The 25,053-nt window shown below is 46.9% G+C and overlaps 1 protein-coding gene across 1 annotated transcript in view; it reads right to left on the reverse strand.

Moving 5' to 3' along the window:
* Window positions 1-11,098, reverse strand: part of KCNA6 (potassium voltage-gated channel subfamily A member 6) — a 35,704-nt gene extending 24,606 nt beyond the window's left edge. The window contains exon 1 of the mRNA XM_088801283.1: window positions 5,633-11,098. Within this exon, the coding sequence (XP_088657409.1) occupies window positions 8,796-10,388 (1,593 nt within the window). The 5' untranslated portion in view covers window positions 10,389-11,098 and the 3' untranslated portion in view covers window positions 5,633-8,795. The remainder of the gene's footprint in view (window positions 1-5,632) is intronic.
* Window positions 11,099-25,053: the final 13,955 nt, after the last annotated feature.

Consider the following 25,053-nt stretch of genomic DNA (forward strand, 5'->3'; position numbering starts at 1 on the left):
TCTGCCCAACGCAAAATACATTTGGTACTCAACAGAGTAACAGTTATTAACCCTTCCTTAAAAATCCAGGAGCTGATTCTCTGACCAGGATTTCTCTAACTAGGCCTGCTGCCTCAGTACCTCGGAAAGTCAGGAGAGAGAGATGAAATTAAAAAGCACTTAATTCCACTTCCTATGGACAGCTCAGTTAAGGAGTTTGGTTGGGTGGGAAATGAATAAAGTTGGTTTAAAAAAATGGTTAAATGATCCTTAGTTTTCCAATTTCCACAGAAAAATATCCTGAGGTTGGAGTCAGAAAATGGGAGTCCTAGCTCTGCCCCTTACTGCCGGTGTGATTGTGGGCTGATCATTCCACTTCTTGGTAGCAGATTCCTCCTTCACAAAGGAGGGTTTCCAGCCCCTTCCATCTCTCGGGTTCTGTCCATCTGTGACCCTCCTAAATGCCCTTTGCAGGGCCCTTGTGCTCGTGGTAAGGGGTGAGGAAGATTCCTCATTCAACTTTGGTTGGAAACACACTGTTGAAAAAACTATTACCCATATATCCATCCTATTCTTACAAGATATATTCAAGTCACATTTCTATATATTATGTCACATCTAAAGTGCAGTTATTTAAAGAGATTCTGCTGTGAAGCCTTTAGGCAAAGAGCCTTCTGGTAAAACAGCTACTTATGCTCTGTCAATTTTTTATGTCATATTTCATTTTGGTGTTTGTTTCAGAGAGCAAAACTGAAGTCACCGGGACCCTGTCTTTCTTTGAGAATAAAGGTGGTCCCAGCCCTACCCTGTGGCTATTCGGTGTCACTGAGCCCCCTCAGCTGCCTGGCAGAGGGAAAGCCTGCTCTGCTGAGAGTTCATTTCCTGCTAAACCCTTTAACTTGTAGCCTCATTTGAGCCTCAAACCTCACAAAAAGCAAATGGAATTAGCTTCCTGATTTTGCAGATGACAAAACTGAAGCTTGGAGAGGTTAAATGAGGTGCAGCTAATAAATGGTGATTCAGACCCAACTCCTAAGGCAAACAACCCAAGAAGCTCAGAATTCAGGATGGCAGTGTGGGGCAGACCCGCTGCGCTGCCCTGGGCAAGGTCCTCCTGGGGAGCTCGGTGGCTGTGGGAATGAGAGGGTGCATAGAGCGTCTGGCCTGAGCAGGGACCCCACAATGAGAGCTGAGGCAGCTGCTCTCTAGTCACAGTGGAAGCCAAGGGACACCCACAGGAGTAGGGGGCCCTGGCTTGTTCTGACTCTGGGGTCTCCTGTCTCCTCCACCCGAAAGGAGGAAAGCATAGCTGAAACACACCCAAAGAATGTCACAGGGCATCCCCCACCTGCAAAATGAGGGGTGAGGACACAGTGGGATGTGAAGGTGGCTGGGGAACAGAGGGGACACTGAGGAAAAGGACCTATGGAGGCGGGATTTTGGAAGCCACTGGAACAGTGTACGAAAACTCTGAGCAGGGGGTCTGGCTTTCGGGTTCTGTCCCCAGGGCGAACTGTGAGACCCTGCATTAGTCGCAAGGAGGAAGATGTGAGGAAGTCTGTAAAGAAGGCTCTAGTGCTGGACCAACCTCTGGGAATGTTAACATGTGAGGTGAGGAGAAGAGTGACGGTAGTGAGAAAAGGCTCTATAGAAAGATGTATAGGTAGCTATGTGCTATCAGAGCCCCATTGGGAAAAACACACAGGACACCTGCCAGTTTTCCATCAGAGATAAACTGGCATGTAAATAAAAGCCCACGTACATTTTCAAGAACCGCGAACTCATTCTGTCTTCTTGCTTAGTACCAATCAGAACCTCACTGCATTCTGTTCTATTCTCTCTCTCCTGAGGACAGTGGACCACACATTAGCAGTGTGCCCTTGAACATGCCCTCTGAGCGTCAACTGTCTCATCTGCCAGAGGAAAACAATGCCTTGCCTACTACCTCATTTGGTTGTTGTAGGATAATAATAGCCAATCTTTGCATTATGCTTACATGTAACAATATGTACAAGGAGGCCCATTTAATCCTCAAAACAGCTCTATAAAATTGGTACTCTTATTACCCCCTACTTGACAGAGAGGGAAACTGAGGCACGGTGTAGTTTCAGAACTTGCTTAATGTCACCCAGCAGGTAAGTGGCAGAGGTGGGATTTGAACCCAGAAAATCTGTCCCAGAGTCCATGCTCCTAACCTCTTTGTGATATGATGTGCTGTCTGAAAGCACTGAACATGTTTTAAATGAAGGGCAGATTCTCATTCTTGTTAGGATTACTCCCACTGGGGAGGATGAGAGTGGTGGGAATTCACCAGGCGAGGACGGCACCTCAGCATCAGATCTACGACCCCGCGACTCGCCAGGTGCGGGGCTTCTGGGAAGAGAGGGAAGGAATGGCGCGTCCTCCGGCCCCTCCCAGCCACAGGACTGTCTTCCTATGTTCTTTTTCAAAGCAAAGCATCTCTGCTGCCAAGAGCGGGTTTGTCTGTCTCTTGGAGACAGCGGTTGTCAAGACTGGGAGAACAGCAAGCATGTCAAAAATAGCAGCGCCAGCAGACTGCGTGGCTGCAATTTCCTTCTGAAATGTCGGCTTTGCTCTCGCCAAAGAGCAGGGGTCTGTCTGTGCTCCCTGCAGCCTGCAGCTGAGGCTGCTGAAGGTTCCAAGATGTTTGCTAGGGGCAGGCAAAGAGTGTCTGCCAGAGCCCATGACAGACAAGGGGAAAATTTTCTTCACAGTAACAGTGATGAATTGGAGTTGTGTTTAAATTTTTTTTTTATTTTTTATTTTTTTTTGTCATTAAACCCCACCAGGGCTAGGCCCCAAATAGGTTAAGTGATAGCCAAGTTGAGACCAGTGTTATTGATACTGACTATAGTGTCAGCCCCTTTTACTGTTTTGTTCTGGAAACGAGGGAGTCACTGTCCTGTTTGGATCACCTTTCAAAGCAGTTGGCGCTAGGTTTCCACTCCTGCTTCGGGTGGCAAGGGGATGAGGACCAACAAAGGGTGAGGAGGCAGGGTGAACACCTTTCTCTGGGAGTTCAGAGCAAAGGGATGTGAAAGCCGTGGCAGTCTCCAACCCCACAGAGACCTCACATCCAGAGCAGGAAAGTGGTTCATGGAGGACTGTAACAGGAGAACCAGGCACCCGTCTGTCCTTATTCTCAGTGGCCTGAATCTGGGAAGCTCCCTCTGCCGCTAAAGCTCCCACCCAGCTCCAGGCCTGATTCTGCCATGAAGCATCTGTGCAACCGGAGGCAGCCAGGTATAAAGTGGGATGGAGAGAGGAAATCCTACCGTTTAAAGAATGGATTTCTTTTCCTTCCCTAAGTAACCTTGACAAGCTAGAATTGGACCACACTTTGCTTCCTGGGGCAATAACCAATAGTCAAAAACAATCAGAGCTGGATAGCACTTCCAGCTAGCTTGTCCCAGGAGGACAATATTCTCTGGGAATCTATTTGGCATTCACGTAGAGATGCCAGGGGACAGAAATACTGCCAAGAGCAAGGGCTCAGCAAGTGGAGAGAGGAAAGATAAGCCTCAGGACTGAAAGGTGTCATGTGAGGAAAAGCACCAAGGGGAGAGAAGGAAGAGGTTAGTAAGTGACAGCTGAGTCAGAGCAAGAGAAGAGCAAAGTCTGATGAGCAACCACAGAGAAGGGGGAGCTAACGGAAGGCTGCTACCCCACTTCTTCTGTTTACCCAAAGCACCAAAGATTGCTGGAACCCCATCATCAGGCTGTTAAGGGTTAATGACTGCTGCAGGGAGAATAAAGCAGTGACTCCCTGTGCAGTTTCTTCAGGAATTCTGGGTTTACAGGTGCAGAGATTAGGTGGGATTTTTTGGTTTGTTTGTGGAGATTTTGCTGTTTTCTTTTTCCTTTTTTTTTTTGCCAGCAAAGTGTAAGTCCCTCAGGCAAGTTCAACGCCCTCGTCCCATGTAATGAATAATAACCACATACTTACTGTAGTTCCATACATGCTAATTATGTTCTGCATTTACCAAAAATGGTTTGCACTATCTTTAGAGTAAAAACAAACAAACAAATATGAAAATCCAACCATGGTTTGTAAAAAAAAAAAAAAAAAGTCTCTAAAGTGTCCCCATGTGGCAGAAGAAAGAAACAGTCATTCCACCCTGGATATCCAGCCTGGTCCATCTTTAGAGATGCTAAACTTCTAGATTCATAAAACCAAACCATCCTCCCAGCCAAAATGTGACTCTCCCAGGTTATTCGCCTCTTGTCACGTTTTGTTCACAATCAATGATTGTTTTGGTTAATTTATAGTGTACTCTCACCACAATCTTGTTTTAGAAAACTCCCATTGCCCCCCAAAAGCCCTACCCCCAGTGTCCTGATGCAGGTGGGACTTACCCTATGCTCTATGACAGGGGTGTCCAAATGGCGGCCTGCAATTCATTGTTAATTGGCCCGCAGCAAATTCCAAAAATATATTTAGTTTACTTAAACAAACCAGGTGAGGCAATACATACTTCACCTCGAGTGAGTGGCCCGGCTGTTTGTGTATTTTACCGCATATGGCCCTTGGTAAAAAAACGTTGAAAAAAAGTTTGGACACCCCTGCTCTATGACCTCCAGCAAGGAGGGTGCACAGGCTCTCCTATGGACTGGTTGGTGGTGAATCATAATCCCTCTGGTCAAGAAGCGGCCCCTGCACCTTGCACTGCTGGGATTTATATCCCAACTTCTGTTCTGCCCTCAGTGCACAAGAGACAGCTGTGAGCTCTGAGAACATTCAGCGGACCAAGGGCAGTCAGAAGGCCACCTGTGAGTTAAGGCTTTTTCCAGGCTAATTCCAATCTTATACCTTTTTAAGTCCTCTTTTCTCTGTTTATTTTACTATTTCTACTGTTCCTTTGTCTTGCATCTTTCTGTAAGCTGCTTAAAGTTGGGGGACCCTAAGGTGACTATATTTCAGTGCTATATGGCAGAGTATTTATCTCAGGTTCTCTCTCTCTCTCTCTCTCTCTCTCTCTCTCTCTCTCTCTCTCTCTCTCTCTTTCTCATCCTTGCAGTTTCAGGAAATTTCTGGGAGACATTTTTCTAAACCCATAGCAATCTCATCTTGCTTTGTAAGGTCAGGACTTTCCCTCAGAGGTGAGCACGGTAGGAACGGACGGTATATGAGATGTCAGGTAAAAGGGGAATCCTCAGCTGGAGAACAATCTTCTAAGCAAACACTGCTAGTCTTAGAATTTATACTGTGACCTCAGCAGAAATCCTATAGGTTTCCCAGCCACTGAAAAAATTGAAGAGGGAGAGAAAGATGGATAGAAAGAGACACACAGAAGGAAGAAGACATTAAAATAACAGAAGGGAAAGGTGAGAAGAAAAAAATGCAGAGCAAGTGAGAATGAAAAGAAGGGGGAAATGCAGAGAAAAGAGATGATGAGAAAGGGTAGGGTGAGGCAGAAGTAAGGGAAGAGAAACAAGAAGGAAACTAAAATGGATGGAGTCAAAAAACGTATACAGAAAGAGAGCAAGGTGGTTGCTGAGGACAGAGAAATCCAAACCCTGATTCTCCCCAAATGCATGCTCTCCCATCTTCTCTCAACCCTTTCCCTCCCTGAGTTCTCATTTGGCCCAAAGGACCGAGCCAGAAGGAAAATTCCCCAGCAATAAAACCTACCTCCGATGCAAAGACGGCCAGCTGTCCCTCTTGCTCCTTGGGGGTGATCAGGCCAAAGGAATATCCCATGTCTCTGTTGAGCCTGACAGATCCAGGAAGACTTCTGGGAACTGAGTCAAGTGTAAAGATGGCCTGAACGCTGCCTTTGCTGGGAGCTGTGAAATCGCCACCCCAGGTGTTGCAGCAACACAGGGTGCATATTTTCTTGGTGCTCAGGGCACAAAATCCACATAAAGAGGCTTAGAGTCAGAGAGGGATCATTTGGCAAAATCCTTCGCAGGAAATAGGTCAGGTCACAGCCTCTCAGTTTTTCTTCAACTTCTTAAGAACCACCTATGAAATTCTTCCCAGGAGCTAGACTGTTCCTTGGGGGAAAGAATGTCATTTCTTTCCATCCCTTTTAGAGCTGGGAGGAGCCTCTCTCTGAGGACATGAAAACTCCGTGACACTATTATGGACTAAAACTATTATGACTCTCTGCGATGCCCAGCCTGACTGCCTCTTGAGGAGCAAATCCCCTCCAACGCTCTGCGTGTCATTGTGAAAAAGATAACATTGACATTGGTTTAACAGGCAGTTGCTTAGCATTCAAGTTTCTGAAGACTCAGAGGTGAGATGAGGCAGCTTCAGTGACTGGGTGGGGAAACCAGGAAGAAAGGTCCAGGGTGAAAGTTTTGGGGACTTGGTTGCCTCTCATTTTCCAAAGGTCACACATTTCTGTCCTGGCACGACCAACCCCTAACCCTTTATGCAGGAGGTGTTCCCATTTCCGAAGCTGGGGGTATGTAGTCTTCTGTTCTCCCTTGCTGCCCAAATCAGAAGATAGAACGGTCTAGAAGGTTGCTATGGCAACAAGAGTCCCTAGAGAGCCCGGCTCTCCACAAACCCTTTACTTTCAGGCATGCTGTGACTTGAAAAGGAAATGTTTTATTACATATGGTGATGCGGGTGATCACGTACACATACAGAGATACACACTCCCACATGTTCCAACAGTCACCCCCAGTTGGGCCCTTCTCCTTTCCCCCAATAGCCAGGAGTAACTGAAGAGATTTGGAAAGGCAGCACTTTATGGCCTCAGAGCGGGTCTCTAAATCACGACCTCCCCTATATCCTACTGTGTTCCAGGTTTGGAGAAGTCAAACTCCCCATCAGGGTGGTCCAGGGCCCTGGAAGGACCCCACTGAAGCTGTCTAAAGAGCAGCCTTCTTTCTGAAGTGTAAGAAGAAAGACTAAGGCCCAGTTCGAGAGGCTTAGGAGGGAGTTAAGGAGCTAATGACCCAGAATGGCCTATTCTCGGGCTTTGGATCCAAGGCAGAAACTCTGGGAGGAGGCTTTGCCTATGGGAGACGGGAGACAGGGAAGTGAACTAAAAATCAAGTCCATTTTACAAAAATTCACACATTTGCATAGCATCATCCCCAGCTTCCCACATGAGTTTATTGGACTCCCCATGAGGTAGGGAGGGAAGACATTAATGTTCCCATTTAATGGGTGGGGAAACTGAGGCACATAGAGGAACTGTGGTGCCAAAGTTGCCCTGTAAGGCTGTGCCAAAATCCAGATTTAGATCTGGCACTCACAGGAGCCACAGTGTCTCTAGAAAACCCTCAAAAGCCCGTCCCTCATAAGTTTCTCTTCGAGAAAATAATTTAAAAAAAAAAAATTCTCATCAAAGAGTCTTAAAGCATAGATATAAAATTTAAAACATGTTAACAGTCCTTTCAGCTTCTGAACTGTACCCAAAAGAGCTCAGAACAGTACATCACAGTTTATCAAGGCAACAAACAAATGACAATGTTACCAGGATAGAAATGAGGGGAAGTGGGCAGTAGGCTGGAAGGCAAGAGTTTCATGATGGAAGAAAATGGCTTAGTCCAGGTGGTGACACCACCACATTACCTTACCAGTTTGAGCAAGTTGGCTGCAGCTCCAAGGGGTGAATGTTTGCTTGACTCAGCAAAAAACCTCGAGCAGTGAGACTGTCAGCAAAGGAATAACACTTCTTCCTTACTCTAAACCATCTATTCCATTGCCCACAAGATGGGGGGAAAACCATGCTAGCATCCAATGTGTGCTTTTACCTGTCTGCAGGTTTAAGCTGAAGTTTGTTTTAGAAAGCCTTCAACTATAATCCTAAATCAAATTCCCAGGAAGAAGGGTGCTGGGCTAGAGAGGTTGGGGGAAAGTGAGGGAGAGAAATTTGCCATCAGGAACAGGATTCCTCTATCCCTCTGAGATGACAATATCTGTTTAAGTGGCACCTCCCTTCAGATATGTGGACATGCCAGTTGCTTTACTCTACTCAGCCATTTCTTCTGGCTCTGTGGTTCCCTTTTTCCAGTTCCTCTGCACAGGAAGGCACTTGCACAAAAAGAGTATTTGGCTCTAAGAAGGAACCTTCCTGGAAGCTACAGAGAGTCGGGGGATGAGAGTGGGGAGGACTAAAGGCAGACCAAAGAATGATGTGTACTATGCCAGAACACACCTGGGAAAATCCATTGGCCCCCTTTTGTCAGGGACTGACTTTAATGTCCTCCATATGGCCAAGTTTAATTGTAGTTTCTCTAATTCTGTCCCAGATTAGAGATGAATAACATATGCTGAAGCCGTGCAGCTAAAGACTGCACCAACGGTCCTCCGCCAGACGGCCAGCAGGTGTTACCGAGCCCTGGAATACAACAGCCAGACGAGTACTGTTTCTATCCTCCAGTTGCTGCCAATCACCACCTGGCCAGAAGCTAAGGCGGGTGCATGACCCAAAGCAAAGGACACTAAGGAGAAAAACAGGACCCAGGTATAACCTGGTTTCCATCCTGTTGACATCTCTGTTCCTACAGATAATACAAGTCTCAGACATGAAAAATCAGAGTCTTGAGGGAAAGTCAGACAGAAATCTCATCCATGTAACAGAAGATGGGCGTAACTGGGTGGCACCATTAGAATTTCAAAAACGTCACTTAGATGGATAAACCTTGAATACTGCAGGGACCAAGCAACAAAGTTGACAGTCCAGGTGTTTGGTCCTGGATGTCATGCATTGGGTGTAGGGAAGGAGTCAGAAAGTCAGCTGGAGCTCTGGTGAGATTCTGGAGGATGACAAGAAGCCTAGGAGAGTATTTGCTCAGTGTCACCCTTCTCCAGCAGGCCCTGCCTGCTTCAGTCAAACCTCAGTGAGCATTCTTTTCTCTGCGTACATCCGATGTGGAGTGGGAAGGTAGCTGGGCCTACGCTCCCGGGTGGTCTCAGACAATTCAGGCTTGCCTAGTCCGTTGTCAGCTGCCTTCAGGTCCGGTGCAGGCTGTCCACAAGTGACATGGGTGTACTGGCCCTGCTCCTCCTGCTCTGTCTCCCGGTGGTAGAAGTAGTTGAAGTTGGAGACAATGACCGGCACGGGCAGGGCGATGGTGAGGACCCCAGCGATGGCACACAGTGAGCCCACGATCTTGCCCCCCACTGTCATGGGGTACATGTCCCCGTAACCTACTGTGGTCATTGTAACCACTGCCCACCAGAAGGCATCCGGGATGCTGGGAAAGAGAGAGTCGTCATCATCGGCCTCTGCGAAGTAGACAGCGCTGGAGAAGAGGATGACCCCGATGAAGAGGAAGAAGATGAGCAGGCCCAGCTCCCGCATGGAGGCCTGCAGAGTCTTGCCCAGGATCTGCAGCCCCTTGGAGTGGCGGGACAGCTTGAAGATGCGGAACACCCGGACCAGGCGGATCACGCGGAGGATGGCCAGGGACATGGCCTGCTGCCCATTCTGGCCACCCCCTCCGCTGGCCGACTGCTGCTCCTGCTGCTGCACCAGCTCGGTGCCTAGGGTGATAAAGTAGGGGAAGATGGCCACCAAGTCAATGATGTTCATGATGTTGCGGAAGAAGGCAGGTTTGCTGGGGCAGGCGGAGAAGCGCACCAGGAGCTCAAAAGTGAACCACACAATGCACAGGGTCTCCACCAGAAAGAAGGGGTCCGTGAAGAAGGAGCCCCCGAGAGTACTCAGTGAGCTTGAGCCTCCTGCCCCTACTCCCCCAGAGGTGATGCCAGGATGAAATGTATACGGATCGTCTTCATCCTCCTCTTCTTCCTGACTCCCCCTGGAAATTGGGGAGACTCTGCTCACACCACCGCCATTGCTTCCACCTCGACCATCTGCACGGAACTGGGGCAAGGTCTCCAGGCAAAAGATGACGATGGAGATGAGAATGACCAGCACCGAGACGATGGCGATGCCCCTGGCGGGACCGGAGCTCTCCGGGTACTCGAAGAGCAGCCACACCTGGCGCTGGAAGGGCTGGGAGGGCAGTGGCTTCTCATCCTCACCACCTTCGGGCAGGCAGCCCTCGTCCTCCCTGAAGGCCGCCAGGGCCTCGTCCCCCAATTGGTAGAAGCGGATCTCCTCCAGGAAGATGTCCAAGGGCACGTTGACCGGCCTCCGCAGCCGGCCCCCCGACTGGTAGTAGTAGAGGATGGCGTCGAAGCTGGGCCGGTTGCGGTCGAAGAAGTACTCGTTCCTCAGCGGGTCGAAGAAGCGGACGCGGCGGCCGGGGTCGCCCAGCAGCGTGTCCGGGAACAGCGACAGGGTGCGCAGCTGCGTCTCAAAGCGCAGCCCGGAGATGTTGATCACCAGCCGCTCGCTACTACAGCAGCCCCCGCCTGCCCCGGCCTCCGCGAAGTCGCCCCCATCCTGTTGCTCCCCCTCCGGCCCACGGACCTCCCCCGGCGCCGCCAACGTGAGGGATTTCTCCGACCTCATGTCCCCTCCGCCGTGCGCTCCCGGCCACTAGGACAGCGCCCCCCGACACAAGCTCCGGAGCGCGGCAGCGCGTCCCAGCGCCAGGCTGCGCCCTGTTTCCAGGGCGGGGCTCGCGCTCCTCGGAGCTAGGGGTCTGACCTGCGGTTGGGTCCGCGAGCCCCGAAGCCCTGGTCCCTGTAAGGCCGTCAGGGGAGGTGCCCTGGGCGCTGAGGACGTGGCTCCGCGCTTCCAGCCGTCCGCGCCTGGGCGCTAGAGCTTACTGGGATACCTGGAACCGCAAACTGGCGCGTGTGAAACTGGATGCCTGAGAAGACGCGTGGCTTCGTCCCACCGTGCCTGGGATTGGGCTCCGGGACGCAGGGGTCCGCCCTCCAGACCGGTTAGCACTCCCCAGCTCCCACTGCGCTTCTCCCACAGCGGAAGCCCCCCGGTTGCCGCGGGTACCCAAGCCCCAGATGCGCCTCCCTCCGGCTCCGCAAAGACTCCTGGCGGGGCTCCGGCCTCCGCCCTACGTCCACGGCGGTTCAATCTAGCCAAGGTCGCCGTTCCCGCGCCACAGCCGTCACCTCCTCCCTATGGGCCTTGCTGCAAGCCTCGTAGAGGGCTCTGGGGCTGTCTTGGAGCCGGGGCGCGGGGACCCACCTCCCCAACGCTCAAGCCTTCGCTGCAGCCGCTGCAGCTGCAGTGGCTCGGCTCTCCGCTCTGCCCTTCCTTCCCAACACACACTAGCCAAGTGACGTGGCAGGCCCCGCCTGCTGCCCCCTCCCACCCCACTCCCACATCACACCCCTTGCCCAGCCAGGGGCTGCCGCCAGCCAGGGAGCTGTGGAAATAGACACACAGTTGCCACAAGAGTAATCTTTCCCGCGCTCTTTGGGCACGCCTCTCCCCTTCGCACGTTCACATTCACGGCCCCCCTAAACGAGCAGCAGTGCCCTCACACCACACTCCCTCCTCCCCCGCAATCAGCTTTTCTCCGGTCGGTTTACCTAGTCGACCTGCGCAGTGCCTTTCATCAATAAGAAAACACACCCCGCCCCACCACACCGCACAGAGCTGTGCCTCCACTCTATCCAGTATTTAATGAAAACATCAAATTATATTTTGTCCTTCTGTGTATACAAAGACCCATTTACCAGCTTCTCCAGTCTCCACTGAGAAAAAAAAAAGTATAGGAACCATTTTTGAGATGTCTTGAGAGCTTCCAATTTAAATTGTACTCCAATGTAAATCCCCAAAGGACCCCGTACCCCTCTTTGCAAACTTGAGAGGATGAGGCTGCAAGTCTCCTAGGATTGCAACATGATAGTAGAGAAAGTGGTGGAAAGTCTCCCATTGCCTTTCCCATCAGAAGTTTTCCACCAGAGTCCTAGGAACTTAGGAGCCTGGGGGAAGAAAGAACCAGAAGGTGGTGGCATCTCAGAAGTATGGTAGTCCAGGGAAGTGCAGCCTAGAATTCATTTGCTCCCATCCTCCTTGGGAAGCCATGCAGAACGTCTGCTTATTGTGCAGACAAGAAAAGGGAGGAGAGGGTGAGTGAAAAGGGTAAGCAAGAATGTTGATTTTTTAAAAAAATCATAGCTAGGTTTACTGAGCATCTACTTTATGCCAGCCACAATCGAGGTGTTTACCTGTACTCTCTCCCTCCGTCCCCGCAGCCCTGTGAGAAAGGTGGCCTCTGCTCTAGGTGATGTTACAAGGATGTTGACCCACCTGCCATATTTGGGTAGGGACCAAGGTTTGTTTTAACTCTCCAAGAGGGAGGCGGCAAGAATGGTTTTTCATCCATTTCTGCCAGAGATCATGTAGTATTCTGTCACTTTATCAGACATGTTACCGTCTGGTGGAGGAGGATTGGTCTGATCTTTTCAGACTGCCACTTACAGGTAGGGTTTACATTTGCTTTACTGTGCCTCAGTTTTCCCCTTTTGGGGTGTCTATGGCCAAAATTAATTGGCTTACAACTACAAGTGTTTTTGTGTCGCTTCTTTTGTATATTAGATGATTAGTAAAGGTTCATTGATGATAATGATGGGAATTCTACGTAAAGGTACTCTCAAACCACAAGATACTGTAAAAGCTCTTGGCATTGCATAGAGTGTTTGAAAACCACAGTGGCTCCCTGGAGGTGGAGGGAGAGTAGGGAACTAAGCAACCTGGGTGTGTGAGGAAGAGGTCAGGTGACGAGTGGGTAAGAGAGACACTAGCATCTCATTGAGTCTTCATGCTCTAGTTTTGTCTGTCACCAGGTCTGCCAAGCCATAGGTTCTGCTTCCTGTCTGTGCTTGCTCTGTAAGTTTCCACTCCCTCCTCTCACCTTGCATGTTTCAATGGAAGGCAAGAGATAGTACGTGTTTTGAGTCACCCAGTTGATCATTTTCCTGTTTTCAGGGTATGTAATTAAGCAATTTGGACTTCACACAAGTAAGTTGCTCCATTCAAAAATAGTTTTTAAAGGAAAACAATAACAAATACAACATAAAAGATACTCTTTTACCCTTATCCAATTATCAGTAATTATTTTCTAGGTTGTAAATGGATTCCTTATGATTCCTTTTGTCTTTGTTTTCAAACTGTATAATGAAATATACATTGGCACGTTTGTCTTCATCATTGCCATTTTTATTCACGAGTTTATCAACTAGGCCAGTAATTCTTCAAAACAAACCTTGGAGAAGCATGGGAAGGACCTGCATCCCTCCAGAAGGGTGCACACTCTAATATGGTGGCAGGAACCACCACTGGAATATGCCTTGGGTTAAGCTTGCCAAGCTACAAGCAGAGCTGATATCCTATGGGTGTCTTCACATTCGGCACAGGGCATGCCCCAAGGGAAGTTTCACTGTGCACAGAGAAGTTCCCCTGGAGGGAAAAGCCATTAACAAATTCATGAACCAGAATTCTGTTTTTGGTTCTTTTGTGAAAGAGACTCATTTCTTAGCTTTAGAAAAGCCCTGTGCCTCGGTCATTCCCCTGCAGCATATATTAAGGGTGAGTAAGGTCACACCTTCAGAAGTGACAGTTCCCAGGTGAAGGAAGATGAGGCACAACCCCATCCACAGACAGCAACATTTGCCCCGCGTTCAGTGAGCACCAATGTCAGGACAGCACAGATTTTTCTTGGTGTATCTAAATTCCAACATTTGCAATAATGGTAGCGGTCATTCAGTCATTTCACAAGCATTAATTGAGAAACTACTGGGTGCCCATCATGGTGCCAGGTGCTGGGGATTTAGGTGTGATCTAAACAAAATATCTGCTTTTATGTTTCTACATTTTCATTCAATAAATACATCACATTCGAGATAGAAAATGTTAACAGAAAACAATAAAGATGATATTCATGTGTTGTAGTAAATGCTTTGAAGAAAATAAATGGGATGCTATGTCAGAAATGAACCTGGAGATTCAACTTTGAAGAGAGTGGTTGGGAAAGTTCTCTTGGAAGAGATATGTTTCAATTGAGAATTCAAAGACAAGAATGAGCCAGCCATGCTAAAAGCCAGGGAAGAGCATTCTGGGCAGATGAGTGCCAAAGCCTTGAGCTAGAAGGGTCATGAGTGTTCAAGGACGATGAAGAAGGCCATTTGCTGGGAGGAGGTGGGGCAATGGGGTGGGATGGGCAAGATGAGACTGAAGAAGAAGCAAGGGGTACATTCTTGTAGGGTGAGGTGCTCAGGTTTTACCTAAAGGATGACGGATGTGAAGCCAATGATGGTTCTCAAGCAGAGGAGAGACATGGCACATAGAGGCTGTCGGGAAAATGAATTACAAAGGGGCAAAAGAAAAAGTAGAAAGAGCAGGAAACTGCAGTAGTGTGAGGGGAAGATGATGGTGATTTGGACTATGGTAAGGTAGGATGAGTAGAGACAGAGTTGGAAGGAGGTGGGGTAGGGCTGGAGAGGTGTTTAGGAGATAGAATAGCAGGAATTGATGATGAATAGGACATGAGAATTAAACCATGAATGCCAGGGTTTTTGTTTGAGCAACTTGGTGGGTTGGTGGTACCAGTTATTGAGAAAGGGGAGATGTGGGGTTAAACAAGTTGGCAATCAAGACCTTGTTTATAGACATATTAAACTGGAGAGGCAAATTAGACATGCAAATGAAGACATCAAGGAGGTGATTACTTGTTCAGGTCTGGAATATGGTAGGGAAATTTATGATTTACGAATTAAAGATATTTAGAAATATTCGAACCTAGGGCATTAAAGTCTTCCAGAGAGACAGAATATAGATCTTGAAGAGAAATATAACCAAGACCAAGTTCTTCACAGTAGTCAACAGTTTACAGTTCAAGTTCAGGAGGAAGAGGAGCCAGCAAAGGAGACCAAGGAGTTGTCATGAGGCGGGAGAAATATCAAGAGAAGGGGTCGTCAGAAACCGAGGACTGGGAGCAGACCCCAGGGCTCCCATCCTCCCAGGCCCAGGCTGACCGTCCAGCTGAACACAAACATCATCAGATCAGGAGGACGTGGTGGGAAGAAAAAGGTGCCAGTAGGGAGAAATCGCCTAAAAGCAGGTGTGTGTACCAACCGAGATGAGCACATGTAGTGTGGCACATAATGCAATAACCATTTGTATTCATATCTCTGCCCTGGACCTTAAAATGTATTTATTCCAGGTATACAAACGATTGTTTTATTCTATTTTCCAGTCATCTTTTATTACATTTTTCACTTTGCTGTGTGTGTGTACGTCCCTGTCATAACCCCAACAGTATAATCCTTTCAGTTTTCCTCTGGGGCGAGAGGATAGTGGTCATAAACTTAGCCTTGTTTCTCTGAGTAATCTCTGGGAATGGCTCTTTTCACTACCCTATGGAAAGCCTCCGTGGAAGGAAAGAGTGGTAAGTGGCCAATTCCCTCAGTTCTTACTGAGTAAACACTTGTGCACGAGTATACACACACCCTCCCTAAGAGGAATCACCTCTGTCTGTAGCTTTCCACCATAGAAGGCAAACAGCACAGTGATGGCTGCAGGCAGGGGTGATGAGTCAGACACTGTCCCTCATCTTTCTGTCTCACCTTCTGGCAGGGCTCCCTACCCTAGTCCATCTTCAAGATGGCCAATGTGAAAGTTCCTCTGACTGGAACACAGTCCCTCATGACCCACCCCCCTTCTTCTTGGGTCATTTTTACTATTTCTCTTAACCTTCCTCCATTTTTCCTGCTGGGGAGGTAAGGGAAGGAAGTTTTCAATCCTGGAGGGAATGGAGAGGTTAATGGGTAATTCTATACTATGCACATTTTTTGCTATTTTCCTTTTGTTCCCCTCTGTCTATACACACACACACACACACACACACACACACACACAAACACACACCACAAATTTCATCATCTACATTAAAAAGAAATCAATGTCTTGAACTTCAAAGGTTAATTTCCTGACCAAAGCACCCACTGATTCTACAAACTGATTCTACCCACTGATGCTCACTGCTCACACTTTATAGGATAACTCATACAGCTAAAGCCCCTTCTATTAATTTAGTCTTTGGAAGCCCCATGACCACTTCCCTCCTTGTGGGCTTTTCCTGGGGCTGAAGTGGACAGGGGGAAGGACAAATGCAAATATATATCCTATTGATAAGCATCATTTATAATTAGCTGCTCAGCCAAAGTTTTTGATGATGACGAAGATGATGCTGATATATCAGCTACACAGTGGTGATGGTGATGATGACGCTCCAGAATTCACTGGAGAAAAACCTAACAGCTTTTGCTTGAGTGAAGCTGTATCTTGAAAAAGGAATGCATTAGACATCTGTGCCATGCAAATCAACAGCCCTAGGAAATGACTAACCATGCCAAGAAACAAATCTGTGAAGAACTCCTTATCTTTCGGGGAGGATCCCAGGAGAGCTTCTTAGTATCATAAGCTTACAGACGGCCTCTTCATTCCATTCCCCAACTGTGGCAGTCATTAGTGCTGTTTTCTAAGTGTCTCCAGCTCCCTACTTATTCGGATCTTGGGAATTGTACTCTCTAGCTCACTTGTGGTTGGACCAGGCAACTAGTTCTGATCGATGAATTGTAAGCAGAAGTGATATGTGTCACTTCTGGACCAAAACGTTTAGTTACCAAAGTGAATGCCTCCCGAGCTTTCAGCCACAGTGTCCATCATCACGCAGGATGGTGGCTGTTCATGAGAGAGAGGTGGGTTCCAGAGTGAGGTGACATGGCACTCAGCCCCCGCCACAGCAATAGGAACGTTTCTGAGTGAGAAACATCCCTTGTTGTTCTAATCCTCTGATATTTGGGGATTGATTTGTTACCACAGCATAAGCTACACTGATTCAGTAGTAGGACCCAGAAATGAGAAGCTGCTATAACTAAAAACCTGAAATTTGTGACATTGGCTCAGTGGCCAGATAATGGGCAGTGAATAAACTTCACAGAAATCTATTAAAGGCAGTCCATGTCATGAATGACAAAATATTTGAAAAATTGTCAAATATTTGAAACATTTTGTCAATATAGGCAGATAATTATACCTAAAAAGCATGCATATCTTGGAAGAGTTTCAAAAACAAATCATTAGTATTGTATGGTGGCTACTATTGGCTGTCTCTGACAATATAATGCAAGATATTGATGAGCTCAGAAAAGAATTGGCCAGTTAGCAAGTAGAGATGAAATGGACAAGAGAGTCCAGAAATATGGGGCTTGACAGAGGCAACTGTTTCTTCTCCCCAATAAGGAACAGACAAAACTTTAAAAAGCCTCTGTGAAGAACGGCTGATTGGTACTCAGGCTTGCTTCGTGAAATAAATAAGCACAGGGCAGGAATGCCTATTGCTAATACCTCTGAATGGAATAAGGTGGTTTAGAGTGAAACCTAATTAAAATTGTAAAATGATAGCTTTCAGAAAAAATCATTTGATTAGACAAAGTGACTTAGGGGGGAAAAAACTAGAGGTTGAGCCTCCCACAGAAAAATGATAGACATAAACTATCTACCGTTAGGGTCATCTCAAGAACCATGAGTGGTTATTGGCTGTCAGCACATACAGCTGTCTAAACAAACAGGAAAAAGCCAGGGAGATTTAAGCCAGTCATACTGCCAAAGGAACCATGACTTGGACTAACCGGTTCATGACTGTTCAAGACTCGAAACAACCTTTAGGCCCCTAAATATTCATGGTCAAGAAGCAAGTCAAGAAAGCTGCTCAATCCCCAAGGAGGATATCGTCGGCAATGCCCATTTCAGGTCTGATCAAGGAAGATAACAAAGAAAAAGGAACGTTTCAGAGGGAGAAAAAACCAAAGGTCAGAGAACAGTGGACTGGGAGCCCCTCCCAAGCAGTGAAATGAGGTCCTGCTTTTGCTCGGTGGAGTCTCAGAATCACTACAGACCAGCAATGGCTGCGCGTCTTCCATCTTTCCCATTTCTGAATGGGGATATTTATTAAAGTTTTCCTATTCCAAATCAACCATTGTTTGTTGTATTGTGGGAAAAGGGAAGATAACTTGTCTTTTTGGTTCCCTATGTCTCTGAATTAGGAGGAGCCACATTCACAACTGATGTAGAGACCAGAATATGTCGCTCCCTAACAGGAAGACCACTTCATGATCCTAGAATTTCAACTTGGTGCCAGGGCTAGATAGGGCTTTTGGGTTGTCTCCCTTAGGGAGTGAGCAAGTATATTTTGTCTGTGGGAGCCAAACAGTTTTTGAACAGAAGGGCAGTGGATGGTAGCAAGTGTTGCTATTTACCAAATATTCCCAGTTGTCCACCTTCTGGGTACGTGGTAAGATTGTGTTCACCTGTGTTCACCTGGTTCACCTATGATTGAGTAGGATCATATGACTATTTCTGATAAGCTGTGACGTGTGTCATGTGGCCGGCAGTACTCAGATGCCAGGTCTTTTTCCTCTGCCTTAATGGTCCAGCGCACTTGAGAAGGTGATTATTCCACCAGCCTATGACCAGATTGAAAGAAATAAAACTGAGCCCAAGAACATCAGTCATAAATGTAAGTCCTCACTTAATGTCAGGATAATGTTCTGCAACATTAAGTGAAACCAGTTTTACCATAAGGCTAGTTGATATAAACAAGAGTTAAGTTCCTATGGCACCTCATCAGCGTTATAATGGAACAGTGCTATTCAGACATGTTTTGTAGTCTGAGTCATAAATAATCCTTCAATATAACCCCCTGAGGTCTACGGGATGTTTGTTACTAGAGCATAAACTAGACTCTCCTGACCAATACACCTACCTGCTTTCCTGCTTGGAAGATACATACAACACAGGGGTCATTAGTATTCTACTTTCTATGACTACAAGAAGAAAATTGAACATGGATCATGAGATTCATTTCAAAAGCTTAAATTTGACTACTTTTTTGTTCTTATTGTTGCTTACTTCTCCCCCTACCATATCATTTGGTAGAGATTTTCTCATGTGTTACAGTGAATTAGTCTGAAGTTTTGTTCTTCCCTGTCCATTTTCTGACCTAACTCTGTACCACTAAAGTAACAAAAACCTGCTGTCTGATTCTGGTGTTCCATCTCCAATGGGATCATGGGCTGTAGCTAAGTCTTCATGATAGAATGTAGTTAAGTACCTTTTGTTCATTAACTTTCTAATAAATATTAACTAAAGATAGTAATAGCTAATTATAAGCATTCAGTGAATGCTTATTGTATGCCAAGCACTTTTTCTAAAACTTGTGAGGTATTGGCTTTCCCTCACCTCCTTATAAAAATGAGAAAACTGAAGCACAGAGAAGTTAAATAACTCCCCATGTGGCAGAAGTATTGCGGACAAGAGAAGGTTTCAAATGCAAGCAGTCTTTCTATCAGAGCTCGTGTTGTAGGCACTCTGTTCCTCATTCCCAAACTGTGTTCTACACAATTCTAATTTTGCATCATGTTAATAGATGTTACACACACACACACACACACACACACACACTCCCAATTAAATGAGTTTGGGAATCTGATATTGTAACTGACTCGGAGGTTCCCAACAGACAGTAGAATAAAGGCTGTTTTAAAAAGGCTCGGATACACGCCTCCACATTATTTAACCCAATGTCTCCCAAATGGATTTAACCTTGGAACCCTATTGTTCACCTAACCTTATATTTTGAAAGATTTATGTGCTGTAGATCATAATTTGAGCAATTTAAGTTATAAAAGCCGAGCATGAGCAGTGACAGTGAACATCACCCCACTTAACTGCATTATTTTGCTGGTACTAGAACAGGACTTTATAATGAGGAATGACTGTCCATGGTCCAGGCTACAGGGGTTGGAATCCAGATCACTTACTTCCTGTTCAACATGATTTCTCTGCTCCATGGGTTACAAATAGCGAACTCTTCCAGGATGAAGTAGATCAGAGAGAAGCCCAAGTTCCCACAGGTTCCAATCATCATGAGGACAAGTACCGTGTCTGCTATCTTCCCCCCTGGCTTAGCACAGTATCTTTCACATAACAGATGCTCGTCATGTTCTTTGATGAGGAAAAATGAGGAACAGGAAGAGGATAAAGTAACCAGGGAGAAGAGAGGAAGAGACCATGTAGCCCATGTAGAGAGAATGTTGGTTATTAAGCAGGTGACATAAGAAATGCCCCAAGATCCAAAAGGCTGTCTCTTCACCTACAGTAATGCCATTGTATTAAAGGTGATGAAAAAGCAAATCCTGTATAGCTGCATATGTGAACATGATTGTGTGTGTGTGTGTGTGTGTGTGTGTGTGTGTGTGTACAGGATGGCGAGGTTGAGTGATGGAAGGAAGGAGAGCTGGACAAGACAGAAAATCACGTCTAACTGAAGATATTGTCCCAAATAACAGGCATGACGTAAAGGGGTACCCAAAGCCGGTCCAGTAATGGAAGAACAAAAAGAGCCATGACTTTCATCGTGTGTCCTAAAACAATGGAGAAAATATTTTCCTGCCTCTTCCACCACTGGAGTGAGGTAGAAGTGCTTTGAATATGATCATGAAGAAATTGATCTGAAACCTTCGACAGAGTTTTGAAAAATTGTAGTTTCAGAGTTTATATCTATTGTTAATTTTGCTAAATGTGGAGTCCACAGGGTACCAACTTCTCTCAGTTCTGAAAACAAATTAAAGAACTTTATGGTCAAGAATGGCAAAGCCCGCAATATGCTTTGCAAAGGAAAGCTTAAGGCAAATAAGTAAGTAAGTAAATAAATAAATAAATGAAATCACTTTGCGTTAAGACAAAAGTAAAATGATTTTCGTTTTCCCCCAGAGAGAAGAAATTACAGAAGGCTCTCTGTTGAGAAGGACTGGTCCTCAAAATCGGGTGGGATGACAAGGTCTCAAAGACATCTCTTGTCAGGCACTGTGTTGGGTGGGATGCAGAGATGAGAACAGAGATGCTGATATCCACTTTTACGCTGTCTTCTCTTCAGGCTTGAATTTCCTTCCCAGCCTTGGGGAACGAAGGGGGTGCTTCTGAAGAGAAGGAGGGGAGGTTCAGGAGGATCCTCGCAGAAAGAGGAGACTCCATAGGCACCCCACACTCCCTTGCCCACCTTTGATGCAAATAGATGGGAGCAGTAGTGGGGAGGCTGGGGCAGCTGGTCCCCTGTTTCCATCCAAGGCATGTATATCAATCACCCTCTCCCCAAGAGCACTCCAGGCGGACAGCCACTGTCCCTTGCCCAGGGAGTCTAAGTTGTGTGTAGTTGTATGCTTCCCTTCCTGAGGAGCAAAGGGCGTGATTTTAATGTTCTGGCTCTTCTGCTTTACTGAGGTAATGAAATAGCTGGGCCTAAATAATGCAAACCTTCTGGTCCACTGATGGTAACTTCTCTCTTTTTTTAACTACAGATTCAAACTCACTGCTAGTAACAAATTATATTTTATGGCCTTTTATAAATTATTCATTCCTCCTCCCAGTGCCCTCAGTAGTTCAAGAAGCCTGGAAATGGCCTGGTGTAAGGAGGACCTCATTTCCTCCCAGACACAATTGACAAAGGCCAGGCGGGCTCTGACCACAGCAGGCTGAGGATGCTGGCCTGGGCTGAGGGCAAGGGTCCCGGCATTCTGTTTCCCACAGAGCTGGACTTCAGGACACCTGGAGATTGAGGGCCCAGGGGGATGTGAGGCAGGAGAGTGAAGGAAAATCCTGATGCATTTCTTCCGAGTCCTCACACTTCAGCCATTGCCTCTGACCAGGTCAAAGCCTCACCAAGCACCCTTCACACACTGCCTTCCCCTCTGCACACTCTTTTCTGAAATGTGTGTTGTTTCCACTCAGACCTGAATCCAGGACAATGGAAACCAGAGGACCAGCGTGTAGAGGGGTGGGGGAGGGGTGCAGGGGAAAGGAGGGCAACAAGAGTGCAGCTCTGGTGAGAAAGGAGATTCTCAAATGCACCCCCGTTTCTCTCTACTTATATTTCCTATCCAAGTGACCAAGGGACACGTGATAGTAATAACATTAATAAGGACTTTTTTATGGTGCTTTACAGTTTGCAAAGGGTGGTCACACTGAAGCTGGAGTCAGGGAGCCTGGCTTCCAGGCCTGCCACACCCACAGCCCGCGTCACCACACTTCCCTGGGCCTCAGTTTCCTCTCCTGCACAGAGAAGAGTTTATAGGAGAGAACTCTGGGGTCTAAGAAATTATAACTCGAGTTCTAAAACCCTCAGATTCCGGATAGCACTTCAGAGCGTCTCTGGGCATCTGTCTACTGATGAGCAGAAAGAACGGCATTGTCCCCAAGACCGACAGTGGCCGCAGCTGCATGACGGGAGCGGTCTCCCACTGCAGCCCAGGTGTCACCCACCAGCTCCTTCCCGCTGGACTGAGTTCTAAGGCCTCCCTGTGGGCCCAGGACTTCACTCCGAGGCTATGCTGAGGACACGTTATCAGCTAAGCATACACAGCCACAGAGGCAGAGAGCCAGGATGCAAACACACTCATCACCCCAGGTGCCATTTTCCTTCTATTCAAAAGTATTCCTATTCCATTCTATACTGGGAAGTGCTTATCTGAGGATAAGACGAATGGCAGAAGCTGAAAGATCTTAAACTAACAGCCAGAATATGGGAAGGTGACAATTACAGTGGAAGGTGTTTCCAACTGAGTTATCATCTAAAAATCTCACAGTACTCTGAGTGTCCCATTTACGCCCAGATTTATTGATCTGAAAAGCCCAAATTAATTACTGCAGGCACTTCACAGCATCCCAGGCAATTGTGTAGGTAAGGGTCTATGAGCCTTGAACCCCCCAAGTTGTGTTAACTGCAAAATAAATAGGCTTCTCCACCCATTTCTGGGTGAACTGAGCAGTATCGACATTTGTATGGGCAGAGAACAAGATGAAGGATCCTTGCGAGGGCTGTCTCTCTCCCTTGCTCTTTCTTGTCATTGACTGCTGTCCTTTGCCCAGGCATCCTGGAGACATGAGAGGAATTCATTCATTTATTCAACAAATAATCTGAGCGTGTTTTGTGCACCAGCTCCTGTGTTAGGTGCTGGATATACAATGTGAAACAAAATAGTCATGGTACCTGAACCCAAGGGCTGCCTAATAGGGGGCGCAGTGATACATATGTACACACACACACACACACACACACATACACACGCACACTGAGAGAGAGACACTCTCCAGCCAGCCCCTAGCTGTTTCAGCATTCACACCATCAGTCATTCACATCACCCCTGCTGAGGTTTCAGATATCACAGAGAAGATATGGAACATTCCCACGGGGACTTGCCTGATATGCCTGAATCATAGAATAGTGCAATATAATAAAAACAAATTGTTGTTTTAAGCCACTGGGTGTTGGGTACCTTGTTATGCAGCAATAGAAAACTGAAACCCTCAGAGAAGCCAAGTAACTCGCAGAAAGTCACTCAGCTAATCAGTTATGGAGTGGAGATTCAACCCCAGCTGTGCTTCTAGAACGGACCACCTTCTGGGCAAGGAGCAAGATATCAGAACTCAGGAAGGCCCAGGGCTCCACTTGTTCATCTGCTTTCTTGAATGCAGAACTAACCCTCTGAAGCTTCCTTTACACACACACACACACACACACACACACACATGCACACACACATTTACACAGAAACACCTGGGCATTATATTTCACTACCTCAACACCAGAAGTGAGTTCTTACAGGGAAAGGGTCTGCGTGTGGCCTTTCATTTCGGGAGAAAGCTTAGCTAATCAAAGAGTCAGCAGACCTCTGGAATGCCAGATCTGGCTGATGTACGCCATGCTCTAGCCATACTTTGCAGCACAGAGGAACCAGACATAAGGTTCCAATTTGAATTCCATTTCCATGAAAAAAAAGTAATAACAACGACTTCCAGCCTAGTCCTGTGGTCCTTTCCAAAGCCAGGAAGGGGCCCTGCTCTAAGGAAGTACCCTGCAGCCTCACAAAACAAATTCTTGCTCCCTTGTCAAAAACAGGGAGACCAAGAAGGGAGAAGTGGGTACGCATAGAGGGCAGGCCTGATCCTGTCTAGAAATGCTGCCGTGGGCATTCCTGGTTTCATCAGGTCAGGAATGGCAGAGGAAGGGGCAAAGTCACGTTTTCCAAAGCACAGAAAAAGGAAGTTGCCATTTTTGACAGCTTTCTTGTGCCAGCTTCCGTGTCGCCCAGCTGCTGAGGGAAATGTCACCCCTGCAAGTACCCTGGGTTCCCTTAAAGCCATGGATGGATTGGGAATAAGCAAATGGGATTTGTGCCCCAAATTATACAGGAGAGAACATAGAGAGGGGTGTGGATTAATTTACAGTCAGAGACAGCGTCTCATCCATCACTGCTGCCCTAACACCTAACTGGTGTGGCTGATAAATAATAAACATTCATTGTTTGTTGAATGAATGAAAAGCTGATCTCCATACACCTGGCTTGAGGTCAAGTTCCTAAATATTTCAGGAAGTGGATGGCTTGCTCCTGGTCCAGATGCCTGTGCTCTTCTGAGGAAGAGTGGGTACAATGAATGGTGGGGCTCCTATGCCCACTGATAGAGCTCAAGCTCCTGGGAGAGTAGATGTAAAGAGTACAGGCCTCCTCCCCAGATGCCACTCACCAGCTGTGTACCCCGAAGCACATTTCTTAACCTCTCTGAGCCTCAATATTCTCATCTTTAAATGAAGCTAAAATCCCTCTTCTTCCCAATGTGAAGATATTTGGAATACTTTCTATAAATTAGAAATTTAACTGTAATTCCTTCCTTTTTGCCTTGAGTTGCCACAACTCCAGCAATAAAATTTTGTCATAAAATATAGAATCCTAGGTTTCTCCAGTCTTTCTCTTCCTTGCACCTCCCTGCCCTTGCAATCTGGCACACACCTGGCAGCCTAGGCACACAGATGCACTTTGGGATGTGAGGCGATGTTGGAGTGCATTTGAGGGACTCATGAGAAGCAGATGCTAAGGGTAAAGTTTTCTTTCAGGTCCTCGATGGGCCAAAGGTAGCCCTGGGCTGGTGGAAGGATTCAATGAGATACAGCAAGAACATCACTTACCCTGGTTCATAATGGGAGAAAGCTTTAAAAATATACCCCAGAGCTGATTACTTGCTCTTACCACTTACTGCTGCTCTAGATGTTTCTCCATTAGTCTCCTGCCAGGGATGTGCTAGAGCTCAGAGCTCACAGGAGCTGACGACAGAATTTTGAGGAATTTTACCAGCCTGTTGTAGTTTGAAA

This window comes from Rhinolophus sinicus, chromosome 1 (genome assembly GCF_057876585.1).
Source record: "Rhinolophus sinicus isolate RSI-liver-muscle chromosome 1, RSI-T2T, whole genome shotgun sequence".
NCBI lineage: Eukaryota > Metazoa > Chordata > Mammalia > Chiroptera > Rhinolophidae > Rhinolophus > Rhinolophus sinicus.